This window comes from Neomonachus schauinslandi, chromosome 1 (assembly GCF_002201575.2).
Source record: "Neomonachus schauinslandi chromosome 1, ASM220157v2, whole genome shotgun sequence".
NCBI lineage: Eukaryota > Metazoa > Chordata > Mammalia > Carnivora > Phocidae > Neomonachus > Neomonachus schauinslandi.
In genome coordinates, this window is record NC_058403.1 from 211,561,511 (window position 1) to 211,579,978 (window position 18,468).

Genomic DNA, 18,468 nt, shown 5'->3' on the forward strand with positions numbered 1-18,468 from the left:
ATGCGGGGTTGGAGGGAGGAGCTGGGGGAGCCTGGAGGGAGGGGCCGAGAGGACCCGGAGGGAGGGGCCGGGGGCTGAAGGGGGTCCGGAGGGAGGGACTGGGGGGGGGGGGGGGGGGGGGGGGTCGGGGGGGGGGGGCTGGGGGGGGACTCGAGGGAGGGGTGGGGGTCCGGTGGAGCTCTGCCGCCCGGCCCGCGCGCCCCAACCCTCCCTCCTGGAGGTCCGCCCCCACGGTAGGGGTCGTGTCGGGGAGGGGCTAGGCTCCGAGACCAGGTGCCGCCCGGGCACTCCCTGACCTTCCTGCCTGGAGGAGGATGTGGCCAAGGAGGCCGGCTCCCTTGGCCCCGCGGGCTGCCCGCTGGATCTCCGGGGACCCGCCCGCAGCGTCTCCGCCTCGTCCGAGCTGGCCGCGGGTCGCAGGTGACTCCGGGCCTGAGCCCCCGGCAGCCAGAGCTTCCCACTCTGCCGGGCCATCATTCATGCACTCACGCACCAGGGGGACCCAGCAGGCTGACAGACGAATCTGAATCCAGGGCCCTATCCCCAGGCCCTCCGCACTTAACACCTATACGACCCGGCCAAGATACTTGCTTACCTGCTTCGGACTTCACTTTCCTCACCTGGAAAATGGGTTTCAAAATAAACAGTTGCTACTGCACGCAGAGGGTTTTCGGGAGGCTAATGAGATAGGCCACGCAAAGCACTCACCAGTGCCCGGCACATAGTAAGTGCAGTAAACATGGATTCATTCGTCAAACACGGATGTGCTTGTGCCCGTGTGCATATCTAATGCTGAATCCTGAGGACACAGGCCATCGTAGGTGGTCAGTAAAATCACCAGAACACGGAGAGGACCCAGCTCCTCCCAGGGGCTGGTAGGGTCTCTGTCCGCTGGGTGTTCTCTCAGACTGGGGGCCCCTTGACAGCAGGGCCAGGCCGAGGCCTCCCTGACACAGGCCAGGCACCCCAGCATAAACGTTTGCTGAGTGAATGAATGACTCACAAGGCCAGGCCCTCTGAGCCATGTGAATTTCAGTCATTGAGTCCATTTGTCCTATGGGGTGCCTGGCGCTGTGTGGGGCACTGGCTCCCAGTGGTGACAAGACAGATGTCCCTGCTATCCCTGGGGTCCCTGGGGAGACATATACACCCAGGGATTGATGAACCAGGGTGATCAGGGCTGTAATGGGGGAAGCCCAGGCCAGCTGGGAGCTCAGAGAGGACTCCTGACACTGGGGAGTTTGGGAGGGCTTCCTGGAAGAGAGGGCATCTGAGCTGAAACTTAGAGGATGGGCAGGAGTTGGGGGGGTGGCAGGGACAAGACCAGGTTCAGGAGAAATCATGAAATTATCGCTCTCCTCCACCAGCCCAGTTGCCCATGCCCTGGTCCAGGACCAGGTGGGTGGGGTCATACTTAAGGCTAGGGCAGAGGAGGAGGTGTGTCCACGGAAGGAGGGGGAATCCAGGAATGGGGGACATTAGGGAAGCTACGAGAGGTTCCAAAATGTGGGATGGTCCACTGTGTTGATGTGGCTGCAAATTCATGAAGGGGCCATGGGGTGGTTGGGGGTGGGGACACAGGGATGACAGGGGAGAGAAGGGATGGGTATAGAGACAGCCTTCTGGAACCTGGGGTTAGCAGCCATGACTGCAGACAGGAGGCGGGGGGGGGGGGGGGGCTTGAATCCAGCTTGGTCATGTTATGCACACTGTGTGACTTTGGGCCAGTCATGTCCCTTCTCTGGCTCTCAATTCCCCAACTGCTAAACGGGATAGATAATGCAACAGGCACCATACAGCTGGGTTCCTCCACCGAGGCACTGCGGACATTCAGGGCCAGACCACTCTCCGTTGGGGGGCTGTCCCAGGCACTGTGGGGGGCTGAGTGGCATCCCTAGCCCCGCCCACTCGATGCCAGGAGCACCCCCAGTGTGACCACCACAGACGTCCCTAGACATGGCTCAGTGTCCCCCGGGGGCAAGATCTGTCTGTGATTCTTCTTAGGACGCCTTTGGGCAGGAGGAGGGAGAAGTGGGGCCAATAAATGGGGAGTCTGGTAATAAGTAATTGGGGAGGGGTGGGTATTGAGGGCTCCTGTCTCTCACACCCAGAAGCAGAGTGCCCCTCTCAGGCTTGCCCAGGGAGGAAACTGAAATGGATCTCCCAGCTCGGGCCTCGGATTTCCCAGTACCTTGGCCTGTCCTCCTGGATTCTATACAAGCTCAGACAAATACCCCTCAACCCCCTCACCCTGGGGCATGTGGGCACCACCATCCCCCTCTCTTGTGCCACACTCAATCTACCAGCCAACCCCACTGGCTGTCAGCTCTATGCACGTACCCATTCCTGCCTGCAGTCCAGCCCCATCACTGCAGGCTCCATGTGGGGACACTTCTGCCCTGGTCTCCTAGCCCCTGCCCTTGTCCCCCAGCTTCCTGAAGCCTGCATCAACTCTTATCTCTCTTCTGCTCAAAAGCCTCCAACAGCCTCACTCAGCGTAAAATCCAGACTGCTCTCGGGGGGTCCCCAAGGGTCTACAGAAACTGGTCCCCAGGGCTGAATCCCACCCCCGCCTGGTTTTGTGCAGCTCAAGAGCTAAGAATGGTTTTCACACTTATAGGTGGTTTGGGTGGAAAAAAATCAAAAGAAGAGTAATATTTTGTGATCCATGAAAATGACCTGAAATTCACATTTCAGTGTCTATAAATAAAGTTTTATTGGGACAGAGCCTCGCCCATCCAATTCGCCTTGGCCGAATTGAGGTCTGAGGGCCCCCGAAGACAAAAATATTACTGCCTGGCCCTTTCCAGGGAGAACTGGTCCACCCCTGCTCTGAACAGTACCCCGGTCATCTCCCGGAGCTCACCTCCCCTACACTTGCCCTGGTCAGGCCCATCCTGTCGCAGTGGCCTCCTTTCTGGTCTGGGCCTCTGATCTTGCAGTGTCCTCTACCTGGAGCACCCTCCCTCCCCCACTGTCCACATGGCCGGTTCCTCTCCTGTTGTCTACCCTGGAAGGCACCTGAAGAGGGTTTTGTTTTTGTTTTTGTTTTTTATTGCTCTTCTCCCCACCTGATGCCACACTGTGTCCCCTACTGAATACATTCTGTTTCCTCTGGGTCTATTCCCCTACCATGTCAGAGAAGACAGCATTAAACCAAACATGGGGCCCTTCCGAGCGTGGGTCCGTGAAGCCAGGCCTGATCGCCAGCACCTACCACAGGGTCTGGAACATGGTTGGGACCCAATAAATGTCTGTTGAATGAATTAAATAGTAACTCCGGAGAATAAAAATGAGAGACAGACTTTCCAGGAAGCAGTGAGGCAGTGGGCATCTATGAACCTCTAAAAACTCCAATCTTCTTGCTTGTGGGATTTTTCTAAAACCTGACACAAGGGCAGGAGGCTGGCGGGAGGGGATTTAACTGGAGGCTCACAGCTCCAGTTAAATCCCATCTTACGGATGGGGAAACTGAGGCCCAGAAAGGCTCTGAGAAGGCTCAGAGCAAGTATGGCGATGTGTTGGGGCCTTGAAGGAAAGGCTGGCGGTAAAGAAGCAGAAAAGAGTGGGGAGGGTATGCCAGGCAGCTGGGAGGATGGGGCCAAGGTGCAGAGGCTGGTCTGTGTGCTGAGAAGAGAGAATGAAAGGTCCCGAGAGACAGCTGGGGGTGGGGGGGGTGGGGGGGGGAGGGTGTCTGTGTGTCTGTAGTCACGCAGGCAGTCACGGTGTTCGGTGTTCGCTTTCGTCCCTCTGGGGAGTGAACAAAAGCCGAACCTGACTCCTGCTGTCTGTCCAGAAACTGGAGCTGGCCAGTGGAGGGAGGGAGGGAGGGAGCTGCCCGAGCTGCCTGATGGGGGATGCGGAGGATGCCCCCAGGCCTCTTGGCGCTGCCCCTGCTCCAGCCGAGGCTCCTCCCCGCCTCCCAGACACCCCAGACACCCTCACACCCAGTCTGAGGCTTTAACACCTGTCCGCCCCCCCCCCACTCACCCCACCTCTGTGCTACGCACCCAATACACCCACGTCCCAAATCAGGTGTCTTTGGGTTTTTTTTTAGCTGCACACACCTTTTGAAGGATTCGACTTCAATATAATTCTACTTTTGAAATTAACCAGTGATATGGTTTGGGTTACCACTGGCTACAACATCTCAGGAATTCTTGGGGGGTAAACGTGAACAGTCCGCCTTAGGAACGGATTTCAAACAGGGTGAAGAATTTTAGGATCATTCCTCAGTGAATGAGTCTGACTCTGTGCCACATTTTGTAGGTGGTTCATGAGCCATTTATTCCTGTCTCAGCCTCTCCCTACCTCTCTCCTTTTTATCAGTAGACTCCCTCCCCCCTCAACCCGGGGGAAGTCTGGTGTCTCACTTCCTCACTGTGTGACCTTGGGAAAGTTTCTTAATCTCTCTGGGCCTCCCCTCCTCATCTATAAAGTGGGATAATAAAAGGTCCTGCCCCATATGATTGTTATGAGGAACAAGTGAGCTAACATCTGCAAAGCACACAGTAAGCTCCTTATAACGCTCAAAAACACACAAATAAAACAAATAAAACCAAAAATAGGTGAAATAAGTAAAAATGAATTCATGATATTACATTTAAATTTTAAAAATTAAATTAAAATAAATCAAAGGAAAAGGAATGTTAAGCTTAATAAATCATAGAAATAAATGAGTTGAGAAAACCCGAGGGGGCAAGCGGAAGCTGGGGACAGACCCACAGTCACCAGCTAGCTGGGAGGAGAATGTACTCAAACCCAGAGCCACCTGACTTTACAAGCAGGTGTGTTCCTCTGCCCCTTTCTTTTTGGCTTTCCAGGACTCCTCGGGGTGGGCCCTCTTCAGCATCAGCCCGCTCACATGCTCTACTCCAGCCCAAGGAACCTGCTTATCATCCCAAGATGCCCTGAATCAACCAGGCCTGGCCCAGCCTCTGAACTTTGCCCACACTGGTCTCTGTCCTCTAACCCTAGATTCTCTCAGTCTGTGCCCTGGACTGGCCCCCACACAGGCAGGGACCTGGGGGGCCAGGAGGGAGTGGGTACGACGGAAGAAGGAACATCTCCCTCTGGGAGTTCACAGTCCAAGGTGTGGCTGCATGGGAAGCCAGCTCCAGCCTACCTCAGGGCCTTTGCACTGGCTGTCCCCTCTGCCTGGAATGCAATTCTTGAAATATACACACAATTCCCTCCCTCTTTCCCTTCTGATCTTTGCTCTGATATCAGCTTCTTGGTGAGGTCTTTCTTGACAACTTGCTTTAAAATTGCAACCATCTCCCTTGCCCTGGATGCTCCCTTTCCTTGCTTTCTTTGTCTCCATGGTACCAAAAAAAAAAAAAAAAATGCCTTTGCACTTACTTATCTTGTTTAGTATCCATCACCCCACTCAGCTGTCAGCTCCAAGAGAGCAGGCATTTCCTCAGTGCCTACAACAGTGCCTGATACAAACATTTGCTGAATGAATCCTCAAAAGCAAGAGATAAGGGTCCCTGAGAAACTGAGTCCTCAGAAAAGCAAGTTGTCACTGGAGCTTGGGAGAATGGAGATTCTTCCGGAAGAAGAGTTTCTGGTGCCATATAGGGTCGGGACTGTAGAGGGTTTGACAGGCAGCAATGCATGCAGGAGAGGGCTTTCCCAGCAGAGGGAACAGGCAGGGCAAAGGTCTGGTGGCTGGAAACTGAGCAGGGATGCAATGGGGACACGAGGGCAGCAGGGTGCAGTAGACAGGAAAGGGAGGAGAGGAAGCAGAAGCTACGGGGTGGGTGGTGAGGAACCTGTGCATGGTGAGGAACCTCGGGAGAGTCCAGAACATGGAGGGGCCTGGTCATATGGAAGCTGCCAGAAGGATCAGAGGACGGGCAGAGGACAGTACTCCAAAGGCCCAATGACCAGGCCCTGGGGCACATGAGCCTGAAATGGGGGGATACTGGGCATCTCAGTGGCCTCACACTCACCTCTGTCTTCTTAAATCGTGCCCGGAGGGTCTTCATGGCCAGCGTCTGATGGTTCTCTTCAACCTAGGCCACCTAGGGAAGCATAAGAGTGGGGTGGGATGAGGCACCTGGGGAATAGGAGGGTCACCAGCCTCCCCTTCCTCAAAAGGACCTCTTCCTCCTCCCTGGGCCATTTCAGACCCTAGAACAGGAACGAGACACAGGATACCCCATCTCCTAATTGCTGTGTGTCCTTTGGCAGGTCACTTGCCCTCTCTGAGTCTCACCTTCCTCAAACTTAAAATGAGGGAGATAATGCCCTTTTGACCAACTTGTGGTAGGTTTTCAGTGAAGTCCCTAGCATAGAGCCCAGCAAACAGTAGGTGCTCAATATATGCACTTCACCAGTATTCCCTGTTGTCCAAGCAGATCAAGCTTTTTCTGGTCTCCAAGCTTCCATCTGTGCAGTTATTTCTACATAGAATGCCCTTTCTTCTCCTTCTTTTCTGGTGAACTCCTATTTACCCTTCACAGCCCAGTTCACAAAATCCCGTGTTCTGATGAGCTTTGCCTGTCGTCCACAGGCTGAACTCTTAACTCCTCAAACTGGGTTTCCCTAGCCCTAGTTGGGTCCCTTCCTCTGCCCCAGCCCCGGCTTTGAAGGTTAGAAGTGTCTGGGCAGGTACTGTCTTCCTGAACAGTGAGGGGCTCCTGGGGGCCAGGCCCAGAGCTGAGACCCCTTAGCACAAAGGCACGGTTCTTGGATAATCGGAGAAGATTATCTGCAGCCAAGTCCCCTTACATCAGGCTGGCATCTGTGTGAGGGAGAGCATGGAGGCAAGTCACCCCAGGGGAGCAGAGGTCTGGGGTGATGACTGTATACATGTATATGCACCTGTCCGTCCACCCGGGCCTGTGACGTGTTCTTTGCGTGTACAGGGATCGAGAGCAGGCAGACACATTTCAAGGTGTGTGGCTACGGATTCCTTCCTATTTTGAGTCGGATTCCTACGAAGACCTGTCCATCACCTGTCCAACCTGCCTGTGAATTCTCAAAACTATCCTTCCTTCCACCTGTCTGTTCCACCTGTGCATCCATCCTCCTACCCAAGCATGTGCACAGCCATCCGCTAGCTACCAGCCACCAACTCACCTTCTCATGGTTCTTCGTGACCCTTCAACCATACTTCATCCACCACTCACCCACCATCCAACCACCCACCCACTTACATATTGAACAACCACCCACCCACCCAGCCACCCACCTCTACATCCAACACTCACCCATGCAACACCCACCCACCCACCCACCCACCCTACCGTGCATTCATCCATTCATCCTTCCATCTACCCACCCATCTATCTACTGACCACGCATTCATCCACCCATCCCTCCCCCAACCAACATACCCATTCACTTAGCACTCACCCTACCCTTTTTCTTCCACCTCTGTCTCAATCACACCCAGAGCAGAGTGTAATAAGACACCCAAGAGGAGTCCACAGGTCGGCTGGGCAGGAGGGGATCCATGGGCTTGGGGGATGGGAGTAGCTTTCTGGAAGAGGGGATGATATATAAAGGAGGGCCTGATGGCCAGGCAGGATGCTGAGAGGGGCAGCGGCAGTTAAAGAGGGTATGTACCCTAGACAACGCAAAGGCTGGGAAGTGGGAAGTGCGTGCATGAGTGTGTGTGTGTGTGTGTGTGAGAGAGAGAGAGAGAGAGAGAGAGAGAGAGGGTGCTGGGAAGTTCCTCAGCGTAGCTGGGACACACGTGGGCCTCTCCTTGCGCCCACACACCAGGGCTCAGAGGCAAGGGGCTGAGGCCCTAACCAGCGCCTCCATCCCAGCCTTCCCTCACTTCCTCCTCTCCCACCTCCTGCAACTCCAGTGACTCTAGCACCAGGCCTCCTCGCCCACTGCCGGCTCCAGTTACCTGCTCCCAGCTGGGCCACCAGCTCACACCGGCAGCTCCAAGCGCTCAGCTCAGACACCCGCTCAGCTCAGACACCCGATCAGCTCGGAGAGGGCAGCCGCCCCAGGGGGCCGGGGATGAGCAGAGGGAGGAGACAGGCTGGCTGCGGGGCTGCCTGCTGGCCAACGAGCTCTGGCAGGAAGACACCAGCTCTCTTCCACCACCCTCTACCTCTCTTCCCGGCCTCTGCGCTTGCTGTTTCTCCACCAGGAACGCCCCTTCTGTACCCCATGTTCCTCCCAACAGGCTCACTCTCCCCATCTCATTCCTACTCACTCTTCGGATCTTTGCTGCAACACCCCCTCCTCCAGGAAGCCTTCCCGGATGCACCCAGGCTGGGTCAGGTGCCTCCTCTGAGCTCCCTATGGCCCGATGCCCTCATGGCACCTGAATCACACTAAGTCACCATCTCCCGGTCACCGCTCTGTGTCCACCTCGCGCCACAGGGTGCCACCTTTGTTCTCCAGTGTCCCCCCGTCACGGTTGGTGCTCCACACGTCTCTTAAATGCATCCTCAAGGCCACCAGCCCCAGTGCCCTTGAGCAGTCTCTTAGCGGTGCACCTGGCCCGCCGAGCGCAGACTACCACCGGCCTGGATGACTTTCGGGTAATTCGGAGCGGCGTCCGAGACCCGACCTGGGGAGGCCCCACGCTGCCCCCCGCACACTTGCACGAGTGCCCTGCACTGGTGACTTTGTGAACTTCTGAAATGTGCGGCGGAGAGAGCCCCGACTGGAAGCACGAGTCCTCTGTCCTCGGGAGGGACGTGGAGACTTCCATTTACTCATTTGCAAGAAGAAGAAAGGGGGCACCGGTTGCCTGTGCCCCTCATTTGAGAGGTGACTGGAGGGCTGTCCCGTAGGCGGCCGCCCCTGTTTCCCGCCACCCACCAACACTTCGAAGGAAGCGGACTTCTCTCTGCCAGCAGTTGAGATGGCGCCTGAGGCGTCAGACGAGGCGCGTGCGCCTTGGAGGGAGAGGCCGGGCGCGGAGGGTGGAACGCGACTCCTCCTCCCCGCTCCTGTCCCGCCCCGTTTCCGGCGGAAGCGGCCTCAACAAGAGAAACTTTATTGTTCCCGCTGGGGCGGCGAGGATGTCGGTGAATTACGCGGCGGGACTGTCGCCGTACGCGGACAAGGGCAAGTGCGGCCTCCCCGAGGTGAGCGCGGCCCCGCGTCCCGAAGGCCGCCCCCGGCGCCGCGGGCTGGGCGGGGCCGGACAGCAGCGGGGCATTGTGGGAATATCGGGAGGCACTGAGGCTAGACAATGGGAGGGACTTCCCAGGGAGGAGGGGGCGGGAAGTGACGCCCCCTGCGCTCCCGGGGACCGGGACGCCCCCAGCCCCGGGTCGGCCGGGCTGGATCGAGCGAGGCCTTCGCGTTGCGGGAAGTCCTGAAGTTCTGATGGGGGAAGCGAGGGGACGCAGTTGCAGGCGGAAGGCTCGGCAGGGGCGAAGGCGAGGAGGTGGAAATAAATACACTTGGGGCACAAATTAGGCCAGAGCCGGGACCGCAGGGGCCGCACGTGCCAGACTGGGGAGCTGACACTTTATCCTGAGGGTGATGGACAAGGGTTTTAGGTTGGATGGACGTAGATATGTGTCAGAAGGACCCCTTCTGCCGCTGCAGGACTTGGGGTGAGTCACTTCCCTTCTGGGTCCCCTCGCCCCTCTGTAAACTGGGGGGAAGATTGCCCCCCTCCCCTAAAGGCTGGTCTGTGCGTTCTGAGGGAGGCATTTAATATGAACCCTCAGAATCCCTCCGAAGCCCCTCTCTTCTCTTCCTGCCTGTCCCTTGATTGGTCGCTTGATTCCACAAACATTTATTGAGCCCCTACTGGGCATCAGGCACTTTCTCAGCCCTGGGACCACAGTAGGGAACAAGGCATACAAAAGCCCCTCATGTTAGCAGGGAGACAGATACGGAGCAAGTAAATTTAAGAAGTCCGATAATGGTAAGTAAGCTTCAGGGAGAAAAATAAAGCAGGGAGTGGTGAGGAGAGCTGGGCCTGCACTGAATCCAGGACCCAGGAGGCATCACTGGGATCACTTTTGGTTTTTCAATTTTTTTTTATTGTGGCGAAATACACAACATAAAATGTACCACCTTAACCATTTTCAGTGCGTAGCTCGGTGGCATGAAGCACACTCACGCTGTCATGCAACCACTCTCATCATCCGTTTCCAGAACTTTCCATCTCCCCACATGGAGACTCTGTCCCCATGAAGCACGGACTCCTCACCCCCTGCCCCAGCCCTGGCTCCCACCCTCTCCTCTCCGTCTCTGTGGACGGGACTCCTCTGGGGACCTGAAGCTTACCATCATCGGACTTCTTATATTTACTTGCTCCTTGTCTGTCTCCCTGCTAGCATGAGGGGGTTTTGTATGCCTTGTTCCCTACTGTGGTCCCAGGGCTGAGAAAGTGCCTGATGCCCAGTAGGTGCCCAATAAATGTGGAATCAAACCTCCTGGGAGTGAGTTCCTGCGGGATGTGTCCTTCTTTGCCCGGCTCCTCTCACTGACCACAGTGTCCTCGGGGTCCCTCCACGTCGTGGCAGGTGTCAGGGTCCCTTCCTTTCTGTGGCTGACCAATATTCCAGTGTGTGCATGGACTGCATGTGTGTTTATCCTTCATCCATCTACAGACCCTTGGACTGATTCCACGTTTTAGCGATTGTAAATGATACTGCTGTGAACTTGAGTGTGCAAATGAGATGACTTTTGAGCCAAGACCTAAAGGAGGTGAGGGAGGAGCCATGTGGGAGCACTCCAGGCAGAGGGTACAGCCCATGCAAAGGTCCTAAGGCAGGACCAGGCCTGGTGTGTTGGAGGACTAGTGAGGAGGCATGTGTGACTGGACCAGAGTGGGCGAGGGGGAGAGAGGGAGAGGGTAGGATAGGTCATGCAGGGCCTTGAGGGCTGCTGGGAGGGCTTAGGCTTTTACCCTGAGGAATGCGGGAGCCCCGGAGGGCTGTGGGCAGAGGAGGGACATGAGGACAAGCTGCCTTTTCCAATCGGTTCTTCCCTCTGGGCAAGGCAGGGGCATCCCAATCTGTGGCTAGTGGCTTTGCCACTTGGGACATGTCTTGACCTCTCCCTCTGCTCTGTCGCTGACAGATCTTCGACCCCCCTGAGGAGTTGGAGCGGAAGGTGTGGGAGCTGGCGCAGCTGGTCTGGCAGTCCTCCAACGTGGTGTTCCACACAGGTGCTGGGATCAGCACCGCCTCGGGCATCCCTGACTTCAGGTCTGTGGGCATGCAGGGGAAGTTGAGGCAGGGCCTGCCACACCGCCAGCAGCTTCCCTGTTAGCTCACAGAGGCTTGGGCATCAGAACCCATCCTGCTGCCTTCCCCTTGGGGGTGTGGGCACTGGAAAGACCCCGCCCTTGCAGACACGTCCCTTTAAGTCATGCACAACATTCCACTCACACCCCATTGGCCAGAGCATGGTCACCTGACCATACCTAGCTGCAAGGGATCCTGGGGAATGTAGTCTCTTGCCTGGGCTCACCATGCATGCCTGAATACTGGGGTTCTATTACCTTAGACAATGGGAAGATCGATATCAGGGGCAATTAGCTCCATGCTCACTTGCAAATATTTTTCTCTTTTTTTTTTTTTAAAGATTTTATTTATTCATTTGAGACACAGAGATACAGAGAGAGAAAGAGAGAGAGCATGAGCAGGGAGAGAGGCAGAGGGAGGAGCAGGCTCCCCGCTGAGCCAGGAGCCCGATGTGGGGCTCGATCCCAGGACCCTGGGATCATGACCTGAGCCGAAGGCAGACGCTTAACCATCTGAGCCACCCAGGCGCCCCTGCAAATATTTTTCTATCAGACCTGGTGTCAGGCAAGTGGCTTGAACCATCCAGACCTCAGCCTCTCACCTATTAACAAGGGTGTGCGACCAGACAATGTCTAGACTCCTCTCTCCTTGGCGCATCCTGTGTTAGACAAGAGTCTTCTTGGTGAAGCATCCACGTCTCAACTGGCAACCCCCTAGCGGCCCCTGTAGGCACTGAGTTTGCAACCCTGCCCCATAGGGCAGGCCTGTCGCATTTATACTCCCTCCCTAGGCCTCATGGGCCCGTAGCCCAGACTTGCAGCAGGAGAGCAGATTCCTGGTTCTTCTTCTTCTTCTTTTTTTTTTTTAAAGATTTTATTTATTTGACAGAGAGAGACACAGCGAAAGAGGGAACACAAGCAGGGGGAGTGGGAGAGGGAGAAGCAGGCTTCCCACTGAGCAAGGAGCCCGGTGTGGGGCTCGATCCCAGGACCATGACTCGAGCCGAAGGCAGATGCCCAACAACTGTGCTACCCAGGCGCCCCAAGTTCCTGGTTCTGGAAGGAATGTTAGGCTTCTAAGGCGTGACTCCCTCCCACCCCTCCTTCACAATCTGCCATGGCTCCCCACTGCCACACAGGAGAGTTCCAGGTACTTCGGGCTGGAAATCAAAGCTCTTCCTGCTCTGGCCTCGGGACATCTCTCCCACCTCAGCCCCTGCTGCTCCTGCTGGAGCCCCCAGACCACTTGCATTTCCCCAACTCATAGGCTGTTGTCAGTCCCCTAGGCCTCTGCTTACCCCTTCTGCCTGAATCGCTCTGCCCTTTCCTCGCACAGTTGAAGAGACAACTCAGCCTCCTCCAGGAAGCCTTCCTGCACTCCCCATGCATAGCCCCCACCACCTCCACTGGGCTCCTCCAGTTCCACAGGCTGCAGGGTCTGTGGCCACTTGTGTCCCCCCTCCACAAGATGGAGGACTCCTCGAGGGCAGGGCCCAGGTCCAGTAGGACCCCAGCATCACCCAGCACAGGGCCAGGCTCAGTGCAGCAGCAGGAAATGTTGATTGAAATGAATAATTTTTTGCCCTCATGCACCACATTCTCCCTCCTCTCCCCTTACCCTCCCTCTTTTTCTCTCCCCTCTCTTTGTCTTGCTCACTCTGTCTCTTTCTATCTCTTGTCTCCCTGATTCTCTGTCTCTGTCTCTGTCTCTAATGCTCGGTCTCTTATTCTGTATCCCTGTCTCCTTGAACCCTAAACTCTCTGTGTCTCTCCCCACCTGCCGCCTTCAGGGGCCCCCATGGCGTCTGGACGATGGAGGAGCGGGGCCTGGCCCCCAAATTCGACACCACCTTTGAGAGCGCGCAGCCCACGCAGACGCACATGGCCCTGGTGCAGCTGGAGCGCGTGGGCCTCCTCCGCTTCCTGGTCAGCCAGAACGTGGACGGGCTGCACGTGCGCTCCGGTTTCCCCAGGTAACCCCCGGCTTCCGGCCCCGCTCGGCCTGGGCCAGGCCACACCTCTCTCTGGGCCTCAGTTTCCTTATCTGTAAAATGAGCATGGACGCCAGCCCCTCCCCCGTGAGGCCGCCGTGGCAATCTAGTGAGGCCGCCGTGGCAATCTAGTGAGGCGGCGGGGAGAAGCGCTTGGTGCCCAGTAGGGCTCTGTGAACCAGAGCGGTCCTGCACAGTCACTACCTCCCAAGTCCCATTTTGGAGGACGAAGCACTGATCCCCCGGCACCCACTGTGTGCAGACAGGAGCAAAATGGATCACACCCAACAACCATTTACAACCACTTATCCAGTGTCCACTGGTGCCACACGCTGTTCTAGACACAGGATGCTGGGCACACAAGACGGAAGCGCTGCCCTCCCAGGACTTATGCTCCCATGGCGAGGAAACAGAAGACGAGATAAATTAGCGAATTGCATTCTAGGTCAGGCGGTGATCACTGCCAGGAAAGAGAAGGGGAAGGTAGGGTGGGCAATGCAGCCTGTAACAGGCCAGGGGGGCTGTGACATAGGAGTGGGGACATGAGGGAGGTGACCAAGGGAACCAGGGCAAGAGCCCAGGCCTGATCATTGCTCCCCCAACTATCCCAAAAGTTAGGCACTGCTGTCCTGTTTCACGGACAGGGCCTGAGGCACAGAGAGGTTAAGCGACCTGCCCAGCGTGACACAGCTGAGAAGCAGTAGCTCCGGGAGTTGATCCCATGTTCCTCTGCTTCCAAAGCCCATGCCCCCTGGGCCTCCCATCGCCTCAGGTTCTTTGCAAACTGGGGATCAGAACTCCTGTCCTTCAGACTTGGTGACATTCGGAGGTTCCGACATGATTGTGGATGGATTTTGTGAGCGGAATGGGCTGTCTGTGAACAGAGGTGGGGTCAGCCATGAGGTTAATGACTCCTCAGGCTCAGAGAGGTTGGGCCATCTGGGTGAGGTTGTACAATGTGTGGATGGTGGAGTCAGCAGCCAGAGGCACCAGAAGGAGAGAGTCCGTTGATCCTATGGTTGAAGGCTTAGGGAAGGCTTCCTGGAGGAGGAGGGCTCGGTACTTGGCCTGCAGCCTCAGGAACCAGAACCCTGTGCCACGGCTACGTGTCTCTCTTCTCCTTCCACAGGGACAAGTTGGCAGAGCTCCATGGAAACATGTTTGTAGAAGAGTGTGTCAAGTGTAAGACGTGAGTGCCACGGGGGTGGGCGGAGTTAGGGTTAGAACGGGCCGGCCCCATTCTCTGTGACCTCCCGGGTCGGGCTGTGTGTAAGAGCCTTATGAGTCTCCTCTGGCATGGCCAGAGACCCAGGCTGGGGTGGGGGCTGGGGGCTTGTGTTCCTCCTGGGGAGGCGCATTCCCCTCCTGCGCTGCCCTAACAATGACCACAAGCTGAACAGCTCGAAACAGAAATGTGTCATCGTAGCCTGGAAGCCGGAAGTCAGAGATCGGTTGTTGGCAGGGCAGGGCTCCTGCTGAACTCTGCAGGGGGCGCTCCTTCCTTCCCCTTTGCGTCTTCTGGAGGTTTCTCACAGTCCTTGGTGCTCCTCGGCTTGTCTTCCCCTCACGCCACCCTCTGCCTGGTTCATAAGGACACCAGTCCTATGAGATGAGCGTCAGCCTCCCCTGTGTGATCTCATCTTAACTCGTTACATCTGCAACGATCCTATTTCCAAATGCGGTCACGCTTTAAAGTATTGGGGGCCGGGACTCCAACATATCTTTGAGGGGACACAATTCAGCCCATAACGGAGTGTGACAGAGGTGTGTCGGCCCGCTCTGGGAAGGCTGAGCCAGAGCCCTTCCCAAAGCTGGGGTGCTCTGCTTGTGTCTCCTTGAGCTGGCTGAGCAGCCACCCAGGTGGGGCCCCCAAGTAAAAAAAAAAAGTGTCCCCAAATTTATTTTGAAAAATTTCAAATCTACAGAAAACTCATAAAAGAATTGTTTGATGAACCCGAACTTAGCCTAGACCAGAGCTCAGCAAGCTTTTTCTGTAAAGGGCCAGATGGTAGAACGTTTTCAGCTTTGTGGCCCAGGCAGTCTCCGTCAGGATCCTGACGGGCTCTGCTGTCATGGTGTGAAAGTCGCCATAGACAACACAGGAAGGAATGGGCATGGCCGTGTGCCAATAAAACTTTATTCACAAAGACAGGAGGCTGAGGGCCAGATTTGATCCTCGGGGCCATAGTTTGCTGATCTCAACATGGATTTGACAATCTTTCGTCCCTATTTTGTTAGTCCTTGCTGTGATGTTGAGGCGTAAGTGTCCACTGCCCCAGGCCCACGGGACACATGTCTCCCGTGGCCACAGCACATTCGTAGTAAAGGCCAGGATGTGGACGACCGTGTAGATCATCCAGGCCCTCACCTGGCTTCCCAGTGCTCCCATGCCTTCTATTTTTGTCCCAGTCCACGATCCAACCTGGGGTCATGCTTTGCATGTCAACTGTCAGGTCTCTCTAGTCTCCTCGGTTTGGAATACTTCCCAGCCTTTCTGTTTCCATGCCCCTGGCATTGGGGTGCAACCAGGCCGGCTGTGTTGTGGAAGCCCCCCACTTCCCTGGGAGAACAGCTCCCCCAAAAGAGCAAGAGCCGCCCAGATCAGGTTGCAGGGGAGCAGGGGGTGGGCTGACCCAGCCCCACGGGGCCCCCTTCCTCCCCCAACACAGGCAGTACGTCCGGGACACCGTCGTGGGCAGCATGGGCCTCAAGGCCACGGGCCGGCTCTGCACCGTGGCCAAGGCGAGGGGGCTTCGGGCTTGCAGGTGAGTGACCTCTCGCTGCACCTGGACGCGGGGGGGGTTGCATGTCTCCATGCTGATCCCCCCACCCCTCCCCTGCAGGGGGGAGCTGAGAGATACCATCCTGGACTGGGAGGACGCCCTGCCTGACCGGGACCTCACTCTCGCCGATGAGGCCAGCAGGTCTGACCCTCAGATGAGCCCAGATTGGGCAGGTGGGGACACAGGCAGAAGCACAGCCAGCTCCAGCCCTGGGCCATCAGGAGAGGCTTCCTGAAAGAGATGGCTGCCCTGCTCTGGGCCTCACTGTCTTCTTCCTGACGCCCTGCTCTGGGCCTCACTGTCCTCTTCCTGACGCCCTGCTCTGGGCCTCACTGTCCTCTTCCTGACGCCCTGCTCTGGGCCTCACTGTCCTCTTCCTGACGCCCTGCTCTAGGCCTCACTGTCCTCTTACTAACAGCAGCTACTCATGCTGCACCATGCACGTGTTACAGGCAGGGAAACTGAGGCTTGAGCAGGTGGACTCCTGTCCAATGCTACCCATCTGGGAAGTGGATGAGCCGGGATAGAACCCAAGTCCCAAGCATTGAAGGTCCTGCCCACGTCAAGAACCCTGCTTCTGCCAACGGGGTGGGGAGGTGGCTCAGGCAGAAGGGAAGCGGCAGGGGCAGGACTCAGGGCAGCTCAGAAGCTGGCCCAGGCTGTGGGCGGCCCTTGAGAGCAGAGGGTGTGGAGTGAGCTGACTTCCCAGGGCTGGGCGTGTTGCGGGAGCACAAGGTGGGTGGTGAGGCCATAGGGCTTGAGCCAGGAGGGGTTGGAGGCCTCCTAGTCTTGTGGGGCAGGAGGAGGGCTGCAGAGATCCTTGTGCAGGGCTAGAAGGGGCTCCATCTGACTCTGCCTTCCCGTCCCAGGAATGCAGACCTGTCCATCACACTGGGCACCTCGCTGCAAATCCGGCCCAGCGGGAACCTGCCCCTCGCCACCAAGCGCCGAGGAGGCCGACTGGTCATTGTCAACCTTCAGCCCACAAAGCATGTACGTTCTGAGCCCACCCTGACATGCTCCCTGCCCCAGCCTCCCTCCCCTCCCGACCTCTGCCTCAGCCTGACCTGTCTTTGCCCCCGCAGGACCGCCACGCCGACCTCCGTATCCATGGCTATGTGGACGAGGTCATGACCAGGCTCATGAAGCACCTGAGCCTGGAGATCCCCGCCTGGGACGGCCCCCGCGTGCTGGAGAGGGCGCTTCCCCCCCTGCCCCGCCCACCTGCCCCCAAGCTGGAGCCCAAGGAGGAGGCCCCCACCCAGCTCAACGGCCCAGCACCCGCCAGCCCCAAGCCGGAGCCCTCAGCAGAGCCCTGCACCCAGCACAATGGCTCCGGACCCGCCAGCCCCAAGAGGGAGCATCTGGACAGTCCTGCGCCGCACAGGCCCCCCAAAAGGGTGAAGGCCGAGGTGGCCCCCAGCTGACCCGGGGGCCCGGGGAGGGTGGGGCTTTTTATAGAAACCATGGATTCATCTTTTCTTACTGGTCTCACTTTGTTACTTGTACCTGCCCGTGGGGGTGGGGGGGGGCGACCTCAGGGGGCTGATTGCCGGGCTCCAGACCCCAGGGCAGGCTCACCCTCCACTGCCTCTCTCTCTAGCTCTAGGGGCCTCCGGTGTGGGCCTGGGGAGGAGCATTTACACCCTGGACATGGACCTTGGATCTGACACCCCAGGCATCTGCTCCTTCTGGGCCCCAGCCCCTGACTCAGGATGTTCTGGGGAGGTGTGGCCAGGCCCTCCCTAGTTCCCGGTGTAAACAAGGTTAACTCTCTCTGGCCCTGGGCCCTCACACTCCCCTTCCCCTGCCCCCCCCCCAAATCGCCTTCATAGTCCCTCCGGGAGGTGGGGGGGGCGGCGCAGAGTCACCATTCAGGAGCCAGACTTCATGGTGGCACAGACAATGGGGTTTACACTGCCTCTGGGGCTAGAGGGAGAAAGGGGTGTGTCCACCTGGCTGCCTCCAGACTTCCAAAGAAGTCTTCAATGCAATAAAAGCAGAAATTCTTGCATCTGAGTCTGTGTTTGGCATTCATAACCTTGTGCCAGGTCCTAGTCCTGACAGGACTGCATGGTCCCCTTGCCCCTGTGGACCCTGCTGGGCCTCTCTGCAAACCAGGCCTGGAGGCGAAGGAGGAGGGGCAGTACCACACCTGGCATTCCTGGAGCCCCCAGTGTGTGATGATGTGCCTGTGTGCGTGGTTTCTAAATATTTGCCCCCCACTGCTAGGCTGTGAGCCCCGTGAGGCTAGGGGCCGTGCGCTTTGGTCTGGTTCGAAGCCCCTGGCCCCTGCTCAGAGCCGGTGGCATCACCACACATTAGGAGAGCACAGGCACAGCTGGGTTCCAGCCAGGTCCCTTCACTTCCCATGCCAGAAAAACAAGTCTCCCCACCCGGAAAACAAGCAGGGTGGGCTGTGCAGCCCCCAGGAAGGTGGACCAGGCCTTCCGTGGACACCCTGAAGGGCTCCCTGCGATCTGCTTGCGGCCGCTCTCCAAGG

At 57.3% G+C, this 18,468-nt stretch overlaps 2 protein-coding genes across 4 annotated transcripts in view; one reads left to right on the forward strand and one right to left on the reverse strand.

Annotated features, from left to right (window-relative positions):
- Positions 1 to 8,368, reverse strand: part of ANKRD24 (ankyrin repeat domain 24) — a 23,959-nt gene extending 15,591 nt beyond the window's left edge. The window contains exons 1-2 of the mRNA XM_021705361.1: positions 8,186 to 8,368; positions 5,958 to 6,029 (exon numbers count right to left, since the gene is read on the reverse strand). Of these exons, the coding sequence (XP_021561036.1) occupies positions 5,958 to 5,993 (36 nt within the window). The 5' untranslated portion in view covers positions 5,994 to 6,029; positions 8,186 to 8,368. The remainder of the gene's footprint in view (positions 1 to 5,957; positions 6,030 to 8,185) is intronic.
- A 614-nt stretch (positions 8,369 to 8,982) lies between these two features.
- SIRT6 (sirtuin 6) lies at positions 8,983 to 18,194 on the forward strand. Of its 3 annotated transcripts, XM_021705277.2 has the most exons (8): positions 8,983 to 9,068; positions 11,026 to 11,153; positions 12,982 to 13,164; positions 14,312 to 14,371; positions 15,852 to 15,947; positions 16,026 to 16,106; positions 16,835 to 16,958; positions 17,051 to 18,194. In XM_021705277.2, exons 1-8 carry the CDS (start codon positions 9,003 to 9,005, stop codon positions 17,390 to 17,392), a joined length of 1,080 nt encoding a protein of 359 aa, XP_021560952.1. In that variant the 5' UTR covers positions 8,983 to 9,002; the 3' UTR covers positions 17,393 to 18,194. The 3 variants fall into 3 exon arrangements, with proteins under 3 accessions (XP_021560952.1, XP_044774459.1, XP_044774464.1); XM_044918524.1 differs by lacking the exon at positions 16,026 to 16,106; XM_044918529.1 differs by lacking the exon at positions 12,982 to 13,164.
- The last annotated feature ends 274 nt before the right edge of the window (positions 18,195 to 18,468 follow it).